Source organism: Epinephelus fuscoguttatus, linkage group LG18 (assembly GCF_011397635.1).
Source record: "Epinephelus fuscoguttatus linkage group LG18, E.fuscoguttatus.final_Chr_v1".
NCBI lineage: Eukaryota > Metazoa > Chordata > Actinopteri > Perciformes > Serranidae > Epinephelus > Epinephelus fuscoguttatus.
In genome coordinates this window covers 36,024,569-36,044,508 of record NC_064769.1, presented here as the reverse complement: position 1 = coordinate 36,044,508, position 19,940 = coordinate 36,024,569, and the positions used below count along the sequence as shown (strand labels likewise).

General features: G+C 40.6%; 1 protein-coding gene across 3 annotated transcripts in view; it reads left to right on the top strand.

The window, feature by feature from the left end:
- The first annotated feature begins 654 nt into the window (after positions 1–654).
- The window catches only part of LOC125905548 (WD repeat-containing protein 7), a 141,960-nt gene continuing 122,674 nt past the window's right edge, over positions 655–19,940 (top strand). For 2 of the 3 annotated variants that reach the window (XM_049603567.1, XM_049603565.1), the window contains exons 1-10: positions 655–689; positions 3,492–3,663; positions 3,777–3,883; positions 4,481–4,559; positions 4,883–5,057; positions 5,297–5,373; positions 5,469–5,588; positions 5,712–5,857; positions 7,047–7,149; positions 18,194–18,341. In XM_049603567.1, coding sequence (XP_049459524.1) covers positions 3,505–3,663; positions 3,777–3,883; positions 4,481–4,559; positions 4,883–5,057; positions 5,297–5,373; positions 5,469–5,588; positions 5,712–5,857; positions 7,047–7,149; positions 18,194–18,341 — 1,114 coding nt within the window. In that variant the 5' untranslated portion in view covers positions 655–689; positions 3,492–3,504. The remainder of the gene's footprint in view (positions 690–3,491; positions 3,664–3,776; positions 3,884–4,480; positions 4,560–4,882; positions 5,058–5,296; positions 5,374–5,468; positions 5,589–5,711; positions 5,858–7,046; positions 7,150–18,193; positions 18,342–19,940) is intronic. The other variant, XM_049603566.1, reaches the window with a different exon arrangement.

The following is a 19,940-nucleotide window of genomic DNA, read 5'->3' as shown; positions in this document are numbered from 1 at the left end:
CTATTTTGCAAATAAAACAAAAATAAAACAAAAAACAACAAACAAAAAACAGACTATGCATAAATGCAAATCTGTAAGCATAAATTTGAGATTCATAAATAAAAACTGGATTCACAAATATCTGCTGGGAAGGGTTAGGAAGATGTTCAAAAATGCTTTTGATTTATTATTAATAATTAAATGTATTCACGGATTTTTTTGGCATTTGTGAAATATATTTTTGTATTTGCAGGTCTGTTTTAGTTTCTTATTTTTAGGTTTTTTTGTGTGTTTGTGGGAGGTGTTTTACACACAATCAAATTGTTCACACAAATAATATTGAGACAAGTCTGTCTCCATAATGTAGAAATGAGGGAATTAAAAAACATATTTGTGGTTATTTTGTCAGTATAATTCCTATAAAAACATCCATACTCCTACAAATAACGAGGAATATTTAGTGTGCTCTTTCTAGAAAAAGGAATACTGCATGATTTTATTTTGAAGTCCTGAAACCGGAAGCGGCTCTCAGCTATCAGGTGATCAGCTAGCCGAACAGATCGGCTTGTTGGTGAGACAAGAAGCTACAAACAAGCCGAAAAAGTGACGTTAAAAAATTACTGTTTTTAAACCATTGTTTGAAGCTAAACCGTCCGTCGACAATGTTGATGTTATTTTCAGAGGGAAATGTTCCAGTAGGACCGCTTGTGGTTCGTATTTACAGTTTTAATTTCAGTTTTCATCGCTGTGTTTTGGTTCCGTTAGCCGTTACGCTAACCCGGAAGTCGCGACATTGCAGGTATAATTTAGCGTTAGCGTCACACATATATCACAGTTAATGTGTCCTCTAACGTCTGATAATGAGACATGGGTAGCTTTTAGGTAAAATGTCGGCAGGGCTATCTGCTGCAGGGTGTCTCCCAGGTGTCAGTGACTGTTCTGCAGCTGAATTAAATGGACGCCCCTTTAAACGTTGCTGTGCAGCCTGCACACCTGCACATAACGCCAAGGTTATTCATCCAGATATAGCGTGAAAACACACAAACTGATGATGTTTCGATGGCAGAGTGTTTACTGTGTGGTATTTATTGCTGTTAAAGGGTCACTGCTGTTTTCTGTCGCTGTCTTCGTGACAGAGCAGTGACTCGTGACTCACTGACGGTGTAACGTTGTTCATTCAGTCTGAAGGTATGACACGACCAATGCGGTAATATAGCGGGTTGACAAGACCTGTAGGTTGTAGTAATGTTAATGTCAGCATGCTGCTATATTATTCTTAACACGTAACAACGGGATAATATGCTAAACGTTAGCGTATTAGCATGCTAGCGTGGCATGCTATGTGTTTAGCATCTTTAGCATGCTCCATTTCTCATTTCCTCCAGAGACACAGCTGTGAACACCAAAGCTCCCAGTATAGGTTATTTCCCCCCTTAAATAAATGATACAAGCTGCATTTTGTGTTCACTCAGATTTGCTTGAAGATCTGATCCAATGAATTGTGACAAATATGCAATAATATAATGTCTTCATACAGTATATGCAGTGTGCAGGATTATGTATGACCAAGATGATGCCAACATGTTAAAGCTCACTGTGTATTTTAAACTGTAAATATATCATTTATGATTTTCAGGTGCAGTGGATGTGTTAGTGTTAAAAGATTACCAGAACTATGAGGCTGATATTAACTGTTCATCATAGTGACGCAGGCTGTCCATCCTAGCTCAATAAGATTTTTCTAATACAAAATACATTTTCGAGAGTGATTCGCTGTGCTGAAAGATGTGACCCATCTCTAATTAGAAGTTTAATTGCAAGCAGACAACAATCACAAAAACAACAGTATATTTATATACTTGCAGATACAAAGAATATTGTGTGACTTCAGACCTTCTTTCCTCATTGTCCTCTTTTTAAATAGTGTGTATCCTATGAAGTTTACTTAATATTTTACATTGACAGTATAATCATCATCTCTCTGTGTGCCCGCCACTGTCTATTACAGTTTAAGGTTGTGCACAGAGCCTACTGGTCTGAAGTGTTCAAGTGATGAGGCTTCGCTTATTCACATGTACTGGACGTGTCCAAGCCTCGAAAAATACTGGAAGGACGTTTTCCAATCCTTATCCTCTATCCTGAACTTTAACCTGCAACCCAACCCCCTGGTCACCCTCTTTGGCACCACCAGAGAACATGATGTACACCTGACTCCGAGACAATGCTGCAGACTGTCTTTTGCCTCTCTGTTGGTCAGACGGGCAGCTCTAATCAGATGGAGGGATGCTGCCCTGCCCACCCATGCCCAATGGCTGACGGACATTATGTTCTGCCTTAATCTTGAAAAGATTCGCTACTAAATTAGTAACTCAAATAAAAAATTCCAAAAGGTTTGGGGCCACTTTCTAAAGTACTGTCAGAGCTGCCAGTTAAACTTAGGATTTAATGTTTGTTTCCACTTGGTGCTTTACGTCAGTGTACACTCTGATGAAGTACCCCATCATTCTGACCCTGCCTTATACATAAGCATCTCCCCCTCTCTTTTAATATTGAGCCTGACTTTCACTTCATCTGTCATTTTTTGTAGCACTATTGCGGGTATGGTGGACCGTTCTACTGACGATATTGCGGCTGGTATTAGGGGTTAGGGTATGGGGAGGATTGTGATTTGATTTCAAGCTTTGTTCCCCATCATACATATGTCTTAAGGTTAATATCCGCTGTGAACATACTTTGTCTAATCCTGTTAAAACTGAATGAAAATAGTCTTGATAAGTACATAATTTTTAAGTTGCTTAGGAGACCAGGCATCCTTTAGGGGGTCTATTAAATTGTCAACACCAAAAAATGTGGCCGTGACTGTTGTACGTATGGAATCCAGTTTGACCATAGCTCCATTGTAGGCGAAGTAGCTTTATCAATTTTTAATGTGAGCATGTACCAGACTTGTGTATTCATGTATAAGTATGTACACCTTACTCGGGGATACTCAACTTGCTTTGCCCGGGGGCCACTTTTGCAAAATGACAGGAGGCCAGGGGCCAGTTGCAGCAGTCTCAAGCAGATATGGTGTACGCAATGGCGTTATAAGGATTTGAGGACATTTGGGGCTTAGCCTGGACCTTTGTTGGGTTGTCCAGGCTCTGTTTTGATGCTTTTAATGCACTCTGGCATCTCATTTACATTAAAAGCACCAAAAAATTCCCAGTGTAAATCAATTTATTTTCACTGTGAATTTGAAAATGGTTTGGGGGCATTGTGGCACTGTACATGGGCCAGATTTGTTTGATCTAAGTTGGGTATCACTGACCTAACTCATGACTTGCCTAGCACTTTCCAGAGGTTTTCCAATTTGTATCACACTCATATTTCATAAACACTTTAAGGATTTTTATCTTCTGTATTGTCAGACTTCCCTTAATCAGTACTGTCTGAAACCCAGAGGACTCATCGATCGATCGATCTCTCTCTCTGTCTGTCAGTCTCATTTTGTCCCCCTCTCTCCTCTCCAGACACATCAGCATAATGTCGGGGAACAACTTGGTTCTACCCATAGTGCTGTGGGGCCGCACGGCTCCCACCCACTGCATCAGCAGTCTGCTGGTGATGGACGACTTCAGCACCATCATCACCGGCTGCCATGACGGTCAGATCTGTCTCTGGGACATGACACCTGAGCTGGAGGTACTGATGATGATGATGATGATGACGATGATGTTTGTGATTATTTGCCACCACCACTTTCTTTGTTTCTTATAATCTTGTTAAATCCTGTTCGTCTTTCGTTTACTGCTCAGATTTGTCCCAGGGCCATGTTGTTTGGTCACACAGCCTCCATCACCTGTCTGTCTAAAGCCAGTGCGTGCAGTGACAAACAGTACATCGTCAGCGCTTCAGAGAGCGGGTGAGTATGTTTTTATCACACACACATCTGTCAGGAATTATGGCTGTTTTCTGAACCGAACTAGACTACTGCTGGTTTAAGAATAGTCACATAAAGAATACTGACTTGTGAATTAAGTACAGATGTAATGATCAAATACACTCACCAGCCACTTTATTAGGTACACTTTACTAGTACCAGGTTGGACCCCCTTTTTAATTCATATATTCAACAAGGTGCTGGAAACATTCCTCAGAGGTTTTGGTCCATATTGACATGATGACATCACACAGTCTCTGCAGATTTGTCAGCTGCACAGGTCGCCTTCCATCTCATAATATAAATGCAGTCGCATGCGATTGGTATGATGTAGTACACTGACCGATCACAGCAGACTGGGCTTTTTTGGGAGTGGGTGTTAAAGAGACAGGTGCTAAAACAGAGTGTTTCAGACAGAGGGTGAAAGGAAAATAAAGTGTTTGAGCATTAAAGCATCTAAAACATGTTTTAGCACAAACCCAGAATATAAGTATGAACGTGAAAATGAGGTCCCCTTGTACTGCAGATAATTTCCTACTCATTTACAATTAACTAACTTCAGTTTATTCGTGTTTCCAGAGAGATGTGTTTATGGGATGTGAACGATGGGCGCTGTATCGAGTTCACCAAGCTGGCCTGTGCTCACACTGGCATACAGGTAAGACATAGTCACACATATTAAACCTCAAAGCTGGTATTCAGATACACATGCCTTGGCTTAGTCTTTCATAAGCACAAACAAAGGTCAGTCTCAAATGGTGCCAAAGTACTGTAATATGACATGGTATATTCATCATGATTTATATTTTTACAGCGCTAATTCCACCAGTTTAAGAAAGTCATGTCCTACTGTCAATATAAATCAACATACCTGCAAATTTTTCAAATTAAAAGTATGGCAGGAAATTGAGTGGTTTTTGCCCTTTGAGAGGCTGGAAGGCTTAAATATGTTGTCTTTCCATTTCCTCTGTGGTTCTCCAGTTCTACCAGTTCACCATTGGCACTGAGAGGGAGGGGCGTCTGCTTTGCAACGGCCACTACCCAGAAATCCTCGTGGTGGACGCCACCAGCCTGGAGGTCCTGTACTCGCTGGTGTCAAAGATCTCTCCTGACTGGATCAGCTCCATGAGCATCATCCGATCCCACCGGACACAAGGTGAGAGACACAGGAGGAGCTGGAAAAGACTTTGGTGATTATAATCCAGCACGGAGCACATGTCTCTGATTTTTCACCTCCTGCCCCATTTACCAGTGTTTCCACCTCTAGCTCTACCTTCAGATGCAAACTGAGCCCACGTTTGGATGTAAATGATCACATAACACTAACATGAGGCACTAACTTTGACTCGGTGGCTCTCTATTTGTCTGTCTGTGTGTGTGTCTGTGTGTGTGTAGAGGACACGGTGGTGGCAGTGTCAGTGACAGGGATTTTAAAGGTCTGGATCATCACAGCTGAGGTCAGCAAGATGCAGGTACACCGGCTAACGGGTGTTTGTTCATCAAAGAAATACGTCAGTCTTGTGTGTCAGTGCAGGCTCTAATTTATTGTGTGTGTGTGTGTGTTCAGGACCTGGACCCTGTCTTTGAGGAAGAGTCCAAACCCATCTACTGTCAGGGCTGTCAGAGTATTTCCTTCTGTACCTTCACTCAGAGCAGCCTGCTGGTCGTCTGCTCCAAGTACTGGAGGGTAAGAACCTGCATTACTAACAACCAGGGACAAAAGCACTGCATGGACGTGAAATTTTGGCCCTCGTCTGACCCTGCCCGAGCTGTACTACATAAATAAATATCTCTTTCTGGTGTGTGTCAGGTGTTTGACGCAGGCGACTACTCGTTGCTCTGCTCGGTGCCCAGTGACAACGACCAGGCCTGGACCGGAGGAGAGTTCATCGCCGCTGATAAAGTCATCATCTGGACTGAAGACGGCTGCAGTTACATCTACAAGCTGCCCGCCAGGTAAACCTGCAGCTGCTCTGGCTCCCACTTCACTGACAGGGTTCCCACAGGACTTTGAGAACAAAAAATAGATAAGTTAAGGCCTTGGATGTTTTTTAAAACAGACAAAAATAGAGATTGAAAGTACCTGAATTTATGCATTTTGTGCAAGAATAGAACAGTTCGTTTATATATATATATATATATATATATATGTACACACACACACACACACACACACACACACACACACACACACACACGCAATATCAATATCAATGTTTCAAAGAGAGAGAGAGAGAGAGAGAGAAAGAGAAAAAGAGTCAGAGACAGTCTGACACAGAAACAACATTCAACATGCGGTTTATCAGAGTCAAACACTTTCGTATTCCACATCCAAACGGATGCTGAAAAAAAATCCTAGAGGAAACACTGTATTTTAAACATATATTTTTCTGTGTCAGTAAATAGGCTCCTAATTGTTGTCTGAGAATTTCTGTAAAGTATGGAAGCCCATTTCTGCCAGTTTGATGGGAAAAAGGTGTTGTAATTATAATGACAAATTATTTTCAAAATAATGAGTTTGTTTCTCAAAATGATGACATCATATTTCCCAAAAATAACTTAATATCTCCAAATTATGAATTATCTTAAAATATTGAAAAGCTTTCTTAAAATAATGACTTAATATCTCCAAAAATTAACTGTGTCTCCACAGAGTGTTAAGTGTCTCCAAATAACGAGTTTGTTTCTCAAAACAATGACTTGATATCTCCAAATAATTAGTTAGTTTTTAAAATAATAAGAAACTTTCTTCTAATAGTGACTTAGTATTGTTTCTCAGTATTTAGGGATATTGATTAATTATTTATTTAGAGATGAGCAAGTCATTTTGAGAGTTCCTCATTATTTTGAGATACAAAGTCATTATTTTGATAGTTTCTCATTGTCCTGACATAATAGAATTTTTTTTTTATCCTAAGCCGTGTCTTAAGCTGTGTTGTGTTGGGTCCTTGATGTGAAGGAATTGGGTCTGGAAAGGTTTTAACAGTCCCTAAACTTTAAAATAGTTGACTCTGAGTCATGCTCCGTTAAAGTCATGGCAGCTGTACAAGCACTGACGTTCAAAGGCATATATAGGTCTTTCTGACTGTCTATGCGACACAAACTGTACACATAGACTTATTGTGTGTGTATGTGTGTTCCTCAGCTGTCTGCCTGCCAGTGAACATTTCCGCAGTGACGTTGGAAAAACCAAAGAAGGCTCCATCCCTCCGCTGGTCTACAGCATCGCCGACCGCTCAGACAAACAGGTCAGTGCTCAGTCCGTCACTCTGTAAACTTTGTGCCTGACAATTATATTAAATAATATTTGAAATATATTGTTGTACAGACTTGGAACACATGGAACAGCTGGGAAAAGTGTTGTACTGTACTCTCTTGCTGCACACTAGAAGAAATTGATTGTGATGTTGCATAGTGTTAGCTGTTTTAGATATTTCTTGTTAAAGCTCTGAGTTTTTGAAGATGGGTTGTGTGAGGTATAGTCAGTGTATTACATACAGTAGATGGCAGTCAGCACACCTCCAGTTTGGAGAAGCAGGCTGAAGTACCACCACAGAAGCTAAACAACATACTACTGTGGACGGGGCAGCAGCAAAATGTATTATAGCCACCAGAGAACTGAACTGTAATTGAAGCAGTTATCTGTGCTCTCTTCAAAGCCAGACCCCTTTGACAAAAACAGCAATTCTACTTCACATAGCACAGTAGCTGCTGGTCTAGGACTGCCTCCATCAATTCGTTTGTTTGGTTATTTTGTGACTTTGGTGAATCCTAACTAACACTTTTAGACACCAAAGTCACACAATAATATAAACAAACTAACTAATTGAGGCCGAACTAGTACAACAGCTCATGTGTTCAGCAAGGTAAAATTACTGTTTTTGTCAATGGGGTCTGGCTTTGAATAGAGCATAGTTTTACTTTTAGGTTAGTTGCCCTTTGGAAAGGGCTGTCTGATGGCAAGATGAAGCATTGAAAACATTCTAAATATAGCGCACACTTGAACTCATATTCAGTCTTTTTGGTGGTAACATACGTTTTGCTGCTGCCCCCGTCCACAGCAGCACATTGCTTAGCTTCTGTGGCAGTACTCCAGCCTGCTTCTCCAAACTTGGGTCTTGCCGACTGAAATCTACTGTAGGTAATACACTGACTATGGATAAGTACCTCATACAACCTCACTTCAAGAAATCCAAACTATTCCTTTAAGGATACTTTGGTGTTTTACCTACTTACTTTGGTCTTCACCTCTTAGACGGTTTAAACCCAATTTTCCCTCCATTAGTAGACAGATGCCTCTTCTAATGATTTAGCTTTTTCAAGTACATGTTTTCAGAGATGTTGTGATACTTTATTTATACTAAACAATATGAACATACAGTTTGTTCCACTACACTAGTTTTGCTGATATTTACAGGCAAATATAAAACAGTGAAGCAGGGGATCTTATTGATATGGAGAATCAACTCTCTTACTGAGCTAGACTAATCTTAACGGTTTTGGTGTGAGTTGCAGAGTGTTGGAGGTATCAGCTGTAGAGATGTCTGCCTTCTCTCAGCTTGTGGTGCTCAAAGTGCCAATAAAATACATTTAAAAAACTCAACATCAATGTCTCTTTCCAGAAATCATGACCTGGTTACTCAAGATAATCCACAGACCTTGTTGTGAGCAGTTTCATGTAGGAACTATTTTCTTTCTATGGAACTACATACGCCAACCAAATCACCATGCAGAAGGAAGTGTGCATCTACTGCTAGCTCACCTAGCACCACAAAGCTAGCTAATGTTACAGCTCAGCTGAAGAGGACACCATTAATGTTTAAAATCTTGCGCTGTCATGAGCCTCTCGTCCACGAGTAGCTGCACAATTCCTTCTGCACGGTGATACAGTTGGCTGATGTAGTTTGGCAGAAAGAACATTTTTTGTCACCTTGAGCACTGCAAGCTAAGTGATATCTAGTTCCATTATATTGGAGAGAAGGCCGATATCTCCAACACTTGGCAACTCACTCCAAAATAAATGAGACTGATGAATAGCTCCACAGGTAAGAAGAAAAATATTTGATTTTGGGGTGAACTGTCCCTTTAAATAATCCAGTTAACATGACACTGGGCTAAATGAGCCAGTTAAATGCTGCACTGCAGTCAGCAGTAGATGTTGGGTTTGTACAGTGGCTTCATCTGTACAGTAGCTGTAGTTGTCCTGTGGTGTTTTGTTGGCAGTCTAACTGTTTTGTTTGTATTGACGGTATTTGCTTTGATTTAGGATCATCAGGGCTCACATCAGGCACACAGACTAGGCCGAGTCGTTTTTTTCCAAGTGTGAAGGAAAGAGAATCATTTTATATTAACTTCATAGACTAACATGACAGATTGGAGATTTTGTCAGCCCTCACTGTCCCATCTGACAGAATGAGTCACCAAAAATCAGCCTCAGCCTTATCAAGAGACTGGAATTTTCTAATTTCGACACCTTGAAAAAAGTTGATATTCAGTACCATTTACGATACCACAAGGAATTAATTGACACTGAGGGCATAAAATAAAAATAAAAATCATTAAAAGACCAGCTTTTTTTTATACCTTCACGCCGGTGATAGCTGTGGCAGGAGGCGTTATGTTTTCGGGTTGTCCATCCTTGTGGACACGATATCTCACAAATGCCTCAAAGGTCATTTCTTCAAATTTGGCACAAATGTCCACTTGGACTTAACGATAAGTGATTCATTTTTGGTGGTCATAGGTCAAAGGTTAAGGTCAGTGTGACCTTGTATCAGTCCCATCCTTGTGAACGCGTTATCTCAAGAACGCATTTATGAGAGTTCTTCAAATTTGGCACAAATGTTTACTTTCACTCAACAGTGAAATAGTTGGATTTCAGTGGTCAAAGGTCAAGGTCATTCTCGTGAACACATTATCTCAAGGAAGTTCTTCAAATTTAGCACAAACGTCCACTTGGACTTAAGAATAAACTGATTAGAATTAATTGATCGAAGGTTAAAGGTCAAGGTCAGTGTGGCCTCACAAAAATTGGTTTTAGCCATAATTAAAAGATTTATATGTCTAACAGCATAAAATGATAAAGTGATAACAATTTAAATCCAAGAGGTCAAAGGTCAGCCTCACTGTGACATCATAATATTTTGCATAAAACACTTTTCTGGCCATTATTCAAGGTCATAACTAAGAGGAAATATTTGGTCTGAATTGGAGACTCTAATCTTGGGTGCCGACCCTGAAACTGTGCCGATTGTATAGATCTTTCGTGCTGTCGGGGAAAATGTGTGTGTAGCATCCATGTTTTCACAGACATGAATGTAATCTGTAACAGAAACTATCCTAGTTTTTGAGAATTTAATAATAACAGTTACATCTACTGACTTAACGTTTTACTAATCGATACAGCAGAGTATTGCTATATGTATATATGTACTTTGTCAGTACACGGACCCTTAGTATCGATCTTATTTTGGTATAATATAAATTCTAAATATTTCAGATACAGATAAACTGCTTTTTCAGTCCGCTCTATACATATTACTGTAATAAAAATAGTCTGTACTGGGCAACTGTAGAATCATGGTGGCGAACATGGTGACTTCCATAGTCAAGGACCTGCTCCCTATGTAGATATAAACGTCTCATTCTAAGGTAAAGAAAACACAATTCTTATTTTCAGGTGATTATACACTAAAGAAAACATGTTTATTATATGATACATGATACATTTCTGCCAATATATCCCTCTAAACCCAACACACTGGACCTTTAAATCAGATGGTGAATGGCAAGGTTTAATCCGTGTGCCTGATCCTGACCCCTGGTGTTTTGTGTGTTCTGTGTAGTTATAATTTCATTTTGGACATTCAGTATGTTATTGTTATATGTGTATTTATAATTTCCTGTCTTGTAGTTATTTATTTGTTGTCTGTGCCTTTTTGTTATTTTTGTTGTTCCTTTTATTTATTTTTTGTCCTCCGATGCTGCCACGCCCCCCCTCCCTCCTTTGACCTCCTGACTCCTCTCAGAAGGAAGGAGGAGGAGGTGAGGAGGAGGAGGAGGAGGTGGTTGTGGAGGTGATGTGCCTCCCTGCCAGCGGGTGCGACTTGGAGCTCTACACCCCAGGGCTGCTATTCCACCACCGGCCTCTAGAGGCACCAGTAAGCCCGAGAAAATGCACTCTGAATACCGGAGGCAGGAAGAAGAAGGTTCACCTTCTTGGCTGAGCTGCAAAAGTTAAAATGGACAGAATTAAGCTGCGTACACTTTCAGATATCTTCAAATATAAACTTTAAAAATCAGTTCATCCGTTTACATGTGTTGCAAAGTTAGATTTTCTGCACCATTAAATGAAAGCACAACGATATACTATTTTTAAAGGACCATACCAATGATTGAGCATGTTTATGACTCTAAATTCTTCATTCTTTATATTACTGCCAAATATACAGTATTGAAATATGTTCAATACTTTTGGGATATTTGTAAAATGAGGCCCAGAAACAGTTGTTTTTATTATTTTATTGTTTTGATTAATTGGCAGATTGTTAAGTTTATAAAATATCAGAGTATCTTCCTAAAACCTGAGGTCAAAATACTCAGTTTCCATGATATAAAGCAACATGTCCTCACAGAAGAGAATCTGGAACCAGAGAATATTTGATGTTTTTGCTTCTCAAATAACCTGAAGGTTCTGTATACAATATTCAGAGCATTAATACAGCAGCACACCACTATCTGCTATGTAAAGATATAGTGGGGTAATGGCAAACGAAATCCAGTTAGTAGGGATGCACAATGAAATCGTCTGGTATTGGCGAAACTAATAATCTTTAATCATCATTTTAATCATCAGATCATTTTTGCACTGGAAAAAAAAGACTTTGACAACTAAAAATTGACTGTGATGGATTATCTCCCTGCAGCAATTTTGAAGCTCTGATTTTCACAGAAATGAACCTCGACCAACATCAAGTTCAAATCTCAGAAAAAACTGTGGTATGGTCCTTTAAAATGGTGTCAGATGCCAGTAGTTTAGTGTAAGATTCAAGATCAGTGTGAGGTTTTAAATGTACTTTGATATAAAGAGACATAAAATTTGAATAGTTTTTGTTTAGGAAAAAAAAAAACGTTTCTTGTATTTGCAGCTCAGCCAGAAAGTACTGAGCTGAGATGAGAGGAGCAAACTGTGGGAACAGCAGTGAAAACACAGACATCCACTCAGCGGCTCACATTCACCCTGCACTTTGGTAATAAACAGGGAGATAATGCCAGTCTAATGTTATTTTTTATCCCGTTTAGACCTACATACTAAAACATTTCAGAAACAAAATGAAATCCAATAACTAAAATAGATAAATAAACCATAGATTGATTACATGGGAAGTTTAGAAATTTTAAAAAAGGCAGTGCAGTGCGTCTCGCATTTTTCAACCCGCAAAAAGCTTTATTTGTGATCAGGGCCTTGATAATGACCTCTTAGGTGGGTCTTTTTAGGTAGCTAAAATCTGTCATTTCTTAATTCCTATGCCGGTAGATTTGGTTTATCAAAGATTATAGCAGAGCAACACTGTACATAAAAAAAGCACAGCAGAAACATCAGATAGGTCAGACCACCTTGTTTAAATATATATCTTAAGATGCTACAGTTACGGCTAAAAAATGACAACCATAATTGCTCAATCAATTACCACTTGTTTACCAGGAAGTGACTGTTGTTGTTCCTGTGATGTTACAGAGATTCAGTCTGTTGGTTCTATATAACCTCACTGAAACCATACAACATGATATTGCAAAGAGCAGTGGGCCAAGAATGGAGCCTTGAGGAACACCATGATTCGTAGATTTGGTAATGTCTCAGAGTCTGATTTAAAAATAAAGTAACAGCAGACCTTCTACCTAAGAGATGCTAAATGTTTATAGATGTTACCCATCAGCCCTCAGACCCATTTTCAAAGTGCTGGAACATAAGTGTGAGCTGCTGAGTCGATGACATTGAAAGGGAGCTGCCTGTTTTGTTTGCTCCTCTCTTTGGTTTCCTTCCTGCCTGACTAAGACACTGAACTCATTCTGGTTCACCTGATTTCATGCTCTCTTCCCACTAAAACAAAACTCCTCCTCCAAAAGCACCATCACCCTCCTCATCTGTCTTCATACTGATGAAGATGCATGCAAAGTCCCCAAGCTGCTTTTTAACAAAAATAATGACCCGCTGAGTCCCTGAGTTTATGACAAGCCAAAGATACACAACAGGAAGTGATAGGGATACCTCAACATTTTGGATTAAATTTGGTGTGTATTTTTGAAGGGCATCGAGCATATAAACTTTTTAGTCCGAAGGATAAATGATAATGATGCATCAGGTAAAGAAAAGTCACAAACTGTTGAATGCATCTTCTTCATATTTAGATATCAAGTCAGGGATGCAACGATACAGTATCAGGTACAGATAAGACAAAAGGAAATGGTGTTTCTGTGTGTGGCGATCACATGTCATTCAACAACTGCGAGCAAAAACTTTTTTGTGTTTGTTTTATCTGTCTGTAAATTGTAGGTGGGTGGGGTTTTCCTGTAGTTTTTCTCAACTATCTATAGTAACTCACTTTTTTCTTTGAGATGTAACCTTTTCAACCAGACCAGAGTATTTCTGGATGAACAACAGTTTAAAGTAATTTATATTTAACTCATAGAAACTTCTCAAATGGTAAAGTTTATTATAAAGGCCTTGGTCTCTGCAGTTCAGGTCAACAGACAGGCCTTTATTGCTAGTTATTTTGATCATGTTTTAGCGTCTGATTTCTGATCTGCTCTACATTAGATTTGCTGGTGATGGTGTTTGCTATTTCTCCAAACTAAACCCATCCCCCTGTTCATTTCTTATTTTGATAATTTAGGGATAATGTACATTTTGAACGGACAAATTCCATCCAGAAACATTTTATAGAGGCCTTTTTCAACACGTCTACTTTGCCATTTTTTTAATCGCTACCAAAATGCCAGTCCATTCGCCAGAAGAAAATGTTGGCATTGTATGTTTCTGCAAACCCTGAATATGCTACATTTGCATGTTTTATATCAACGTTTCTAAAGTGATGTAACATGTAAGCTGATTTCATCATTGGGAGGTGGAGGGGATGGTTGATGGCGTGTTACTATACCTATCAAGCTGCAGACCACTGTCCAAGACCAGCAAACAACTAAATTGGTTGTGATTTAGCGAGTCATGGCTGTGTTTCTTTAGTTTTTTTTAGGGTGCTTTCACACCTGCCCTGTTTGGTTTGGTTCAGTCAAACTCAGGTTCATTTGCTCCCTAAGTGCAGTGTGTTTGGGCAGGTGTGAACACAGCAATCACACTAAGGTGCGCACCAAAACAACCGGACCGAGACCTTCTTGAAGAGGTGGTCTCAGTCCGGTTACAGACGAACTCTGGTGCGGGTGGTTTGTGGTGAGATCCTCAGTTTACAACCATGTTGGACTTCATCCTTGTATTGTCACATCCAGTTTAAGTGTAGAGCTTTTGCCAGATACGGTTCAGATCAATGAGAAGAAACCCCCAACCATCTGCACCTCAGAGCTGATTAAAACAAACACAAAAAGTTCTTGCAGGTCTCCAGGGGTTGATATTCTCTCTCTGTCTTTCTCTACCTCTCTAGTGCTGTTTTCTCCAAACACTCACTGATGTTGGATTTATTCATTCACATCTTATACCAAGATGTGGTTCAGTCTTTTGTTTGTGCGTGCTGTGTATGTGTGTGTTTAAAAAACAACATTTGGTGGCACTTTGCATCCTCTCTGTGACTGTCTACAGCGTTCAGATGAGCTGAACGAACCGATGGTGGTACATACCGGACACATTCAGCCATTCCCTGCTTCTGTACTTCTTAAAATTTTGCAGTGGCCGTGGTGATGGCAGCCCATCCTCCCTACACGCCCTCTGGATCACGAGCTTTCATCCTGTCCATCATTATCACTTCCCTCCACCTGGCAGCAGTGCCTGCTAAAATGTGTTCTGATAGGAGAAAGCATCTCTGTCCTCTGTGTATTATGCAAGCTAAGAGGTTAAATTTGTTCCATTCATCATAGTAAGGCTCTAAATCAGTGTTTGTCTTGAACCTTTTGACTGTAGCCACAGTACCTTCAGTGTCATAACCTGACAGGTGTGAAGCCGTCAGAATTAAAGTTAGGGCGTCAACCACAGGTTATCACCTCCTGCCTCAGCATGATACTGCAAACTAACTGACTCCCCCTACTCAGGTGTAGCTTCTGTTTGTTGTCCACCCTGAAGCAGAACTGCCAGGTGTAATGTTTGAGCTGATTGACCAGTTTTGGTCAAACACACTTAAAGTGCTTTCCCACTGCAGGAATTAACAACCTGTAACCTGGCGCTCCCCCTATCCTAAACTTTTAGAACCCCCCTTGTGTGTCCTTTGAGTTTTACCGTATTTTACAAACTGGGATGTTTCAGAAAGGCGCCATTAAATGGGTGACAGCAGGACTTATGATGTGTATGCACTGTTTGATAGGCAAGTGAACTAAGCCACTGGTTCCCAACTGGTTTTCTGATCACAAGGCCTCCTTGGTTTTAAGGGGTGTAAGAAACTTATTTAAGAAAAACGGAAGGCCTATATCTTAACATTTTGTTCCCTTCTGTGAAGAATTTAAATTCTTATTTTCAAAGTTTAGATTATCATTCACGATAAAGACTTCTCACAGGATACGGGCATGGGAACAACATAACTAGTTCTGTTTTGGGGTGGATTGTCCCTTTATATGTCTAAAAAGCAATGCTGCCCTTTTCCCATCTCCTCTATTATTTCCCCAGTAACCTCTGAACTGATCCAGTTGCAGTTTAAAGTGTGAACAAAGTTATACTGAATTACTGTGTTTATATTTCCAGCAGTAGTTTTAGGTCAGTTTTATCAAGAAGGTCCAAAGTCAATGAGCTGCAACACGTCAGATTTTTGACTGGATCCAGAAGGCACCAGGACATAGCTGAAGCAAAAACTTGCACCTACTTCGGCATGAAGGGACTCCCTAAAAACTTGGTATTTCACCTGGATGAAGGGGGTTTTGCAGGACGCAGCAGTGCTTGCCTTGTCGTCAGTGATGTATCCTGGGATTGTCGGGTGTTTGGGGTCTTTTCAAATATCAGACACCCTCACCCAGGTGACCCAGCCGGAGGTGATCAGTCCCCGGCTTGCATCCCAGCAGCAGTTGACCATGGACCTCCCTCCTCAGCCAGAGCCACCTAGTAGCTCTCTCTGTGGCACTGATGATAGATTTGAAGGCCCTTTTCTTTGCCAGCCCCACTATCCCCAGCTTTGTGAAGACTCTGCAGAGTGACTGGTCTGCAAAGCCCCGACATCCCACCTTGACAAGCTCACCACGGTATTCCGACCCTGCCTGCTGCATTGCGCCATCAGCTCCTGGTGCTTGAAACGTCTTGGGCTTCGTCTGTACGCTCCTCCCAGGGTACAGTGAGCTCTACCATGATCACTTGTTTGATGGAATCAGAAAAAAATGACCTTGTCTGGACGGAGGGTTGTTGAGGCGATGTGTTCTGGAAACTGCAGCTGCTTGCCGAGATCAACTCTCAGTTTCGTTGGAGGCTGAAGCAATTAGGCCAGTTGCTGATCGTGGTTGTGGGATGTGTTTCTCTCCAGCCTTGACAAAGGTGATGATTGTCATTGGGCGATGGTGTTTGCAGGCGGAGGCTACCATCTCTGCAACTGCTTTCAGCACTTGATCATGCCGCTAGTGGTAGTGGCCCTCTGCAAGGGCCCCTGGGCAGTTACTTAAGATGTGTTCAAGGGATCCTCTTCGTGAGCACAGAGCACAAGATTGTGTTTCGCTCTTGCCACAGCTGTGGAGATTTGCCAGGCTTGGTAGGCCGTCGCACACAGCCTGGATCAGAAATCGGACGCGTAAGCAGTCTGGCCACTGGATGTTATCCCATGTGACCCTCCGCTGCTCTGCAGTTTCCTACTTTGTCCATGCTCCCTGCGGTTTCAGACCCACCATCCTGCTTACACTTTCTTCTTCCACATTTGCTTGAACTCCAACAAGAAGGTGCCTCATCTAAATGTCAGTATTTTAGTACTGTTTAGTTGTACATATTGTCTGCAAAGAAGTCTAGATGCGGTTGCAGCCGTATCAGCAGTGCAAGGAGCAAAATTTAAAGTGTGTCTTCGTAAATCAATGATCATGAATAAAATATCATCTCTGGTTTAAGTTACAGTTAGGCGTGAGGACTCTTGTTGGTTAAATCTCAGGGTTATGGCAATGATTAGGTTTATGAATAACTTCTTAGGTTGCGGTTTTGCTAGCTTATCCAGAAAGTGATGAGACCACCCAATGCGAGCTGACAAGAATGAACATCAGGCACACAACATTCTGTGTGAAACAGGACGTAACGTGGTGCCCCTGGGTGAAATACCATGTTTGTAGGAAGTCTCGGGCCAGGAAACCTTGTGAGCCGAGCTGGCGTACGAAACAGTTAAAGTGACGCATATTGTCATGGCTGGTAATGAGACAAAGACCTGCCCTGGTTTTGGTGATTCTTAACAAAACTGTCCTCATCTGACTTGGTCGTACTTTCACATAGGAGCCCTGGTGAGTTTCCTACGTCATGTTTAAATCAGCCAGGCTCTCATGTATCCAGAGTGATAGATTTGACACAACTGTCCTCGTCTATGGCTCTTGATTCTGTCCATGATTTCCATCAGTGGACAGGCATAACACCTCACAGTGCTGCTGAACCAAGCCAAGGGAAACTCACCTGTTGATAGACAGTAGTTAAAACTGTAAATAAATTGACTCCTCCTGATGAGGAACAAATATGACTGGTTAAGGCTGTATATGTGGTTAAGAAAGCTGCTCATGTTTAGCCTCTCATGATAGACAGATTTAGGTGAGATGATTTTCATGCATGTTAGAACCAGCTAGCGTTTACTACTAAATGATTTGTGCGTGTTTTCAGCCTCTAGAAGAGTCAGATGTCCGGCTCAATCACAGGTGTGTGGTTCTGTTTTCCTGCCATTTGCTGCGTTGTTGCTGTTTGTATGAAGGCAACCAGAGAGCAAAACCAAACATTTCACCTTCACACCCTCAGTCTTAGAGTTAATATGGCATGACAAAATAAATAGTCTTTAAGGGAGTTACTGAGAATGTGCGCTGATGAATTTTGGGCTATAACTCCCCCAAACATGACACATCCAGGTGTTACTGGGGAGAATTGGGGGCCTCAGGTTTTCAGATGTTGACATGTCTTTCTTGTTCCACACCGTCCTGTAGCTCCTGATCTGTCCTCCTGTGACTCGCTTCTTCTTCGGCCGACGGGAGCCCTTCCATAAGCTGCTGATCCAGGGAGACTCAGCGGGCAGACTGTCCCTGTGGAGCATCCCAGACACTTCGCCTCTGCAGCCGCTGTCGACCGCTGCAGGTCAGGATGACATTACTGACGTGACACAGTTATTTCCCCAGAGAAAAGTTGCTCCTCTCTAGGTCTGGATGAGTGACGAAAATATGCAGATTCACTGGTGTTTGTTCAAAAGAGCAGGAAAAAACCCACCAGACTCCATTTAAATTAACAGTAATTTTATCATCAGAAAACACATGTCCTTTACAGTAGACAGAAACAAGATGAAACTCAATGAGGCCGTCTTGGCTTTGAGTATCAGCCAATACCCGATACCGATCCCATACCATGGTTGACCTAAAAAGCTATATACCTTTACATGTAGAACAGGAAGGACTAGAGGCATCAGGCATTGATGACTACACAGTTCTCTCCTAAGATAAAATGAAACAAGATGAAACAGATTAATGCAACGATGAACTATTTATGTTTAACAAAAATAAACAATTGTGCAACAGCAGTTGAAATAGTGTGAAATACCTCCACAGCAGATTCTCTCCTTCGCTCCATGACGTATGACGTAGCTCGCGTCACAGTAGATTTAAAGGGAAAGGATCGCCTCAGGTATAGGTTGCATTTTACGATACCCGATCCATCTATTTTGATGATATCGGGGCCGATATTCGATCCAGATATCGGATCGGTGCCTCCCTAGTTGTCAGACATGTAAAATAATTTGAGCCTGTCCATGGCAAGTAAAGCACTTTTAGTAGATGTAAACTGATGGTGTGAACATGCCCTGAGTGGTTAAATTGCAGCCTGTTTTGCTCAGTACTGGACCACTTTTAAAAACTGTTGTTCTCATTCGCAACTTAGACACAACAACATAGGAAAATAGGGTCCAGGTTAAAAAATACTGAAGTTACACTTTAATACGTGTGATTAAAACAAAAAACACAAGTCTTTTAAACACTGACTTATTACTGAACATTGTGATTTTAATGTGTACATTCAGATGACCTGTTGTTAGTGTGTTTGTTGGATGTAGGCAGAGAAGTCAATTCCCTGAGACATGGTGATAAAACACAGTGACATCTAGTGGCCAGAATGTGTCATAGTCCTTCTCACTGATAAAGGCAATGTTATAGATGTTTTTAATGATGCTAATTTTGTCTTTGCTATATTTCAGTTTACATGACAACCAATACAAAAAGAAGCAGCAGTAAAATTACATATATACACATGTATAGCAGTAGATTGGTGTAAAACTGTCACTTAATTTATATTAATGATGTTACAAAATATTTACATTAAAAAAATGGTCAAATGTAAAGACCAAAACTGCTTAAAAAACAACAACAACAACAAAAAAACAACAACAAAAACCTCACTGAGATTTGACTTATATTAAACTATATTGATAAAGGATGTTTGGATGGATGGATTAAATTAAACCACAACAAAAAAAGACAAACGTTGGAGGCTTCCCATAAACAATATGGAATGATAATACATTATTTGTCTTCAATTTTTTTCTGTCAAGATGATAAGCCACCCAGACCTTTATGTATTGTCATCTATTTAGTTACTCCAAGCCTAAATAATAGTCATACACCTTAAATGTGGCATTTGCTAGTCAAATTTGCTTCTCTGCTTTAATGTTTTATTTAATTAAAAAAGTCT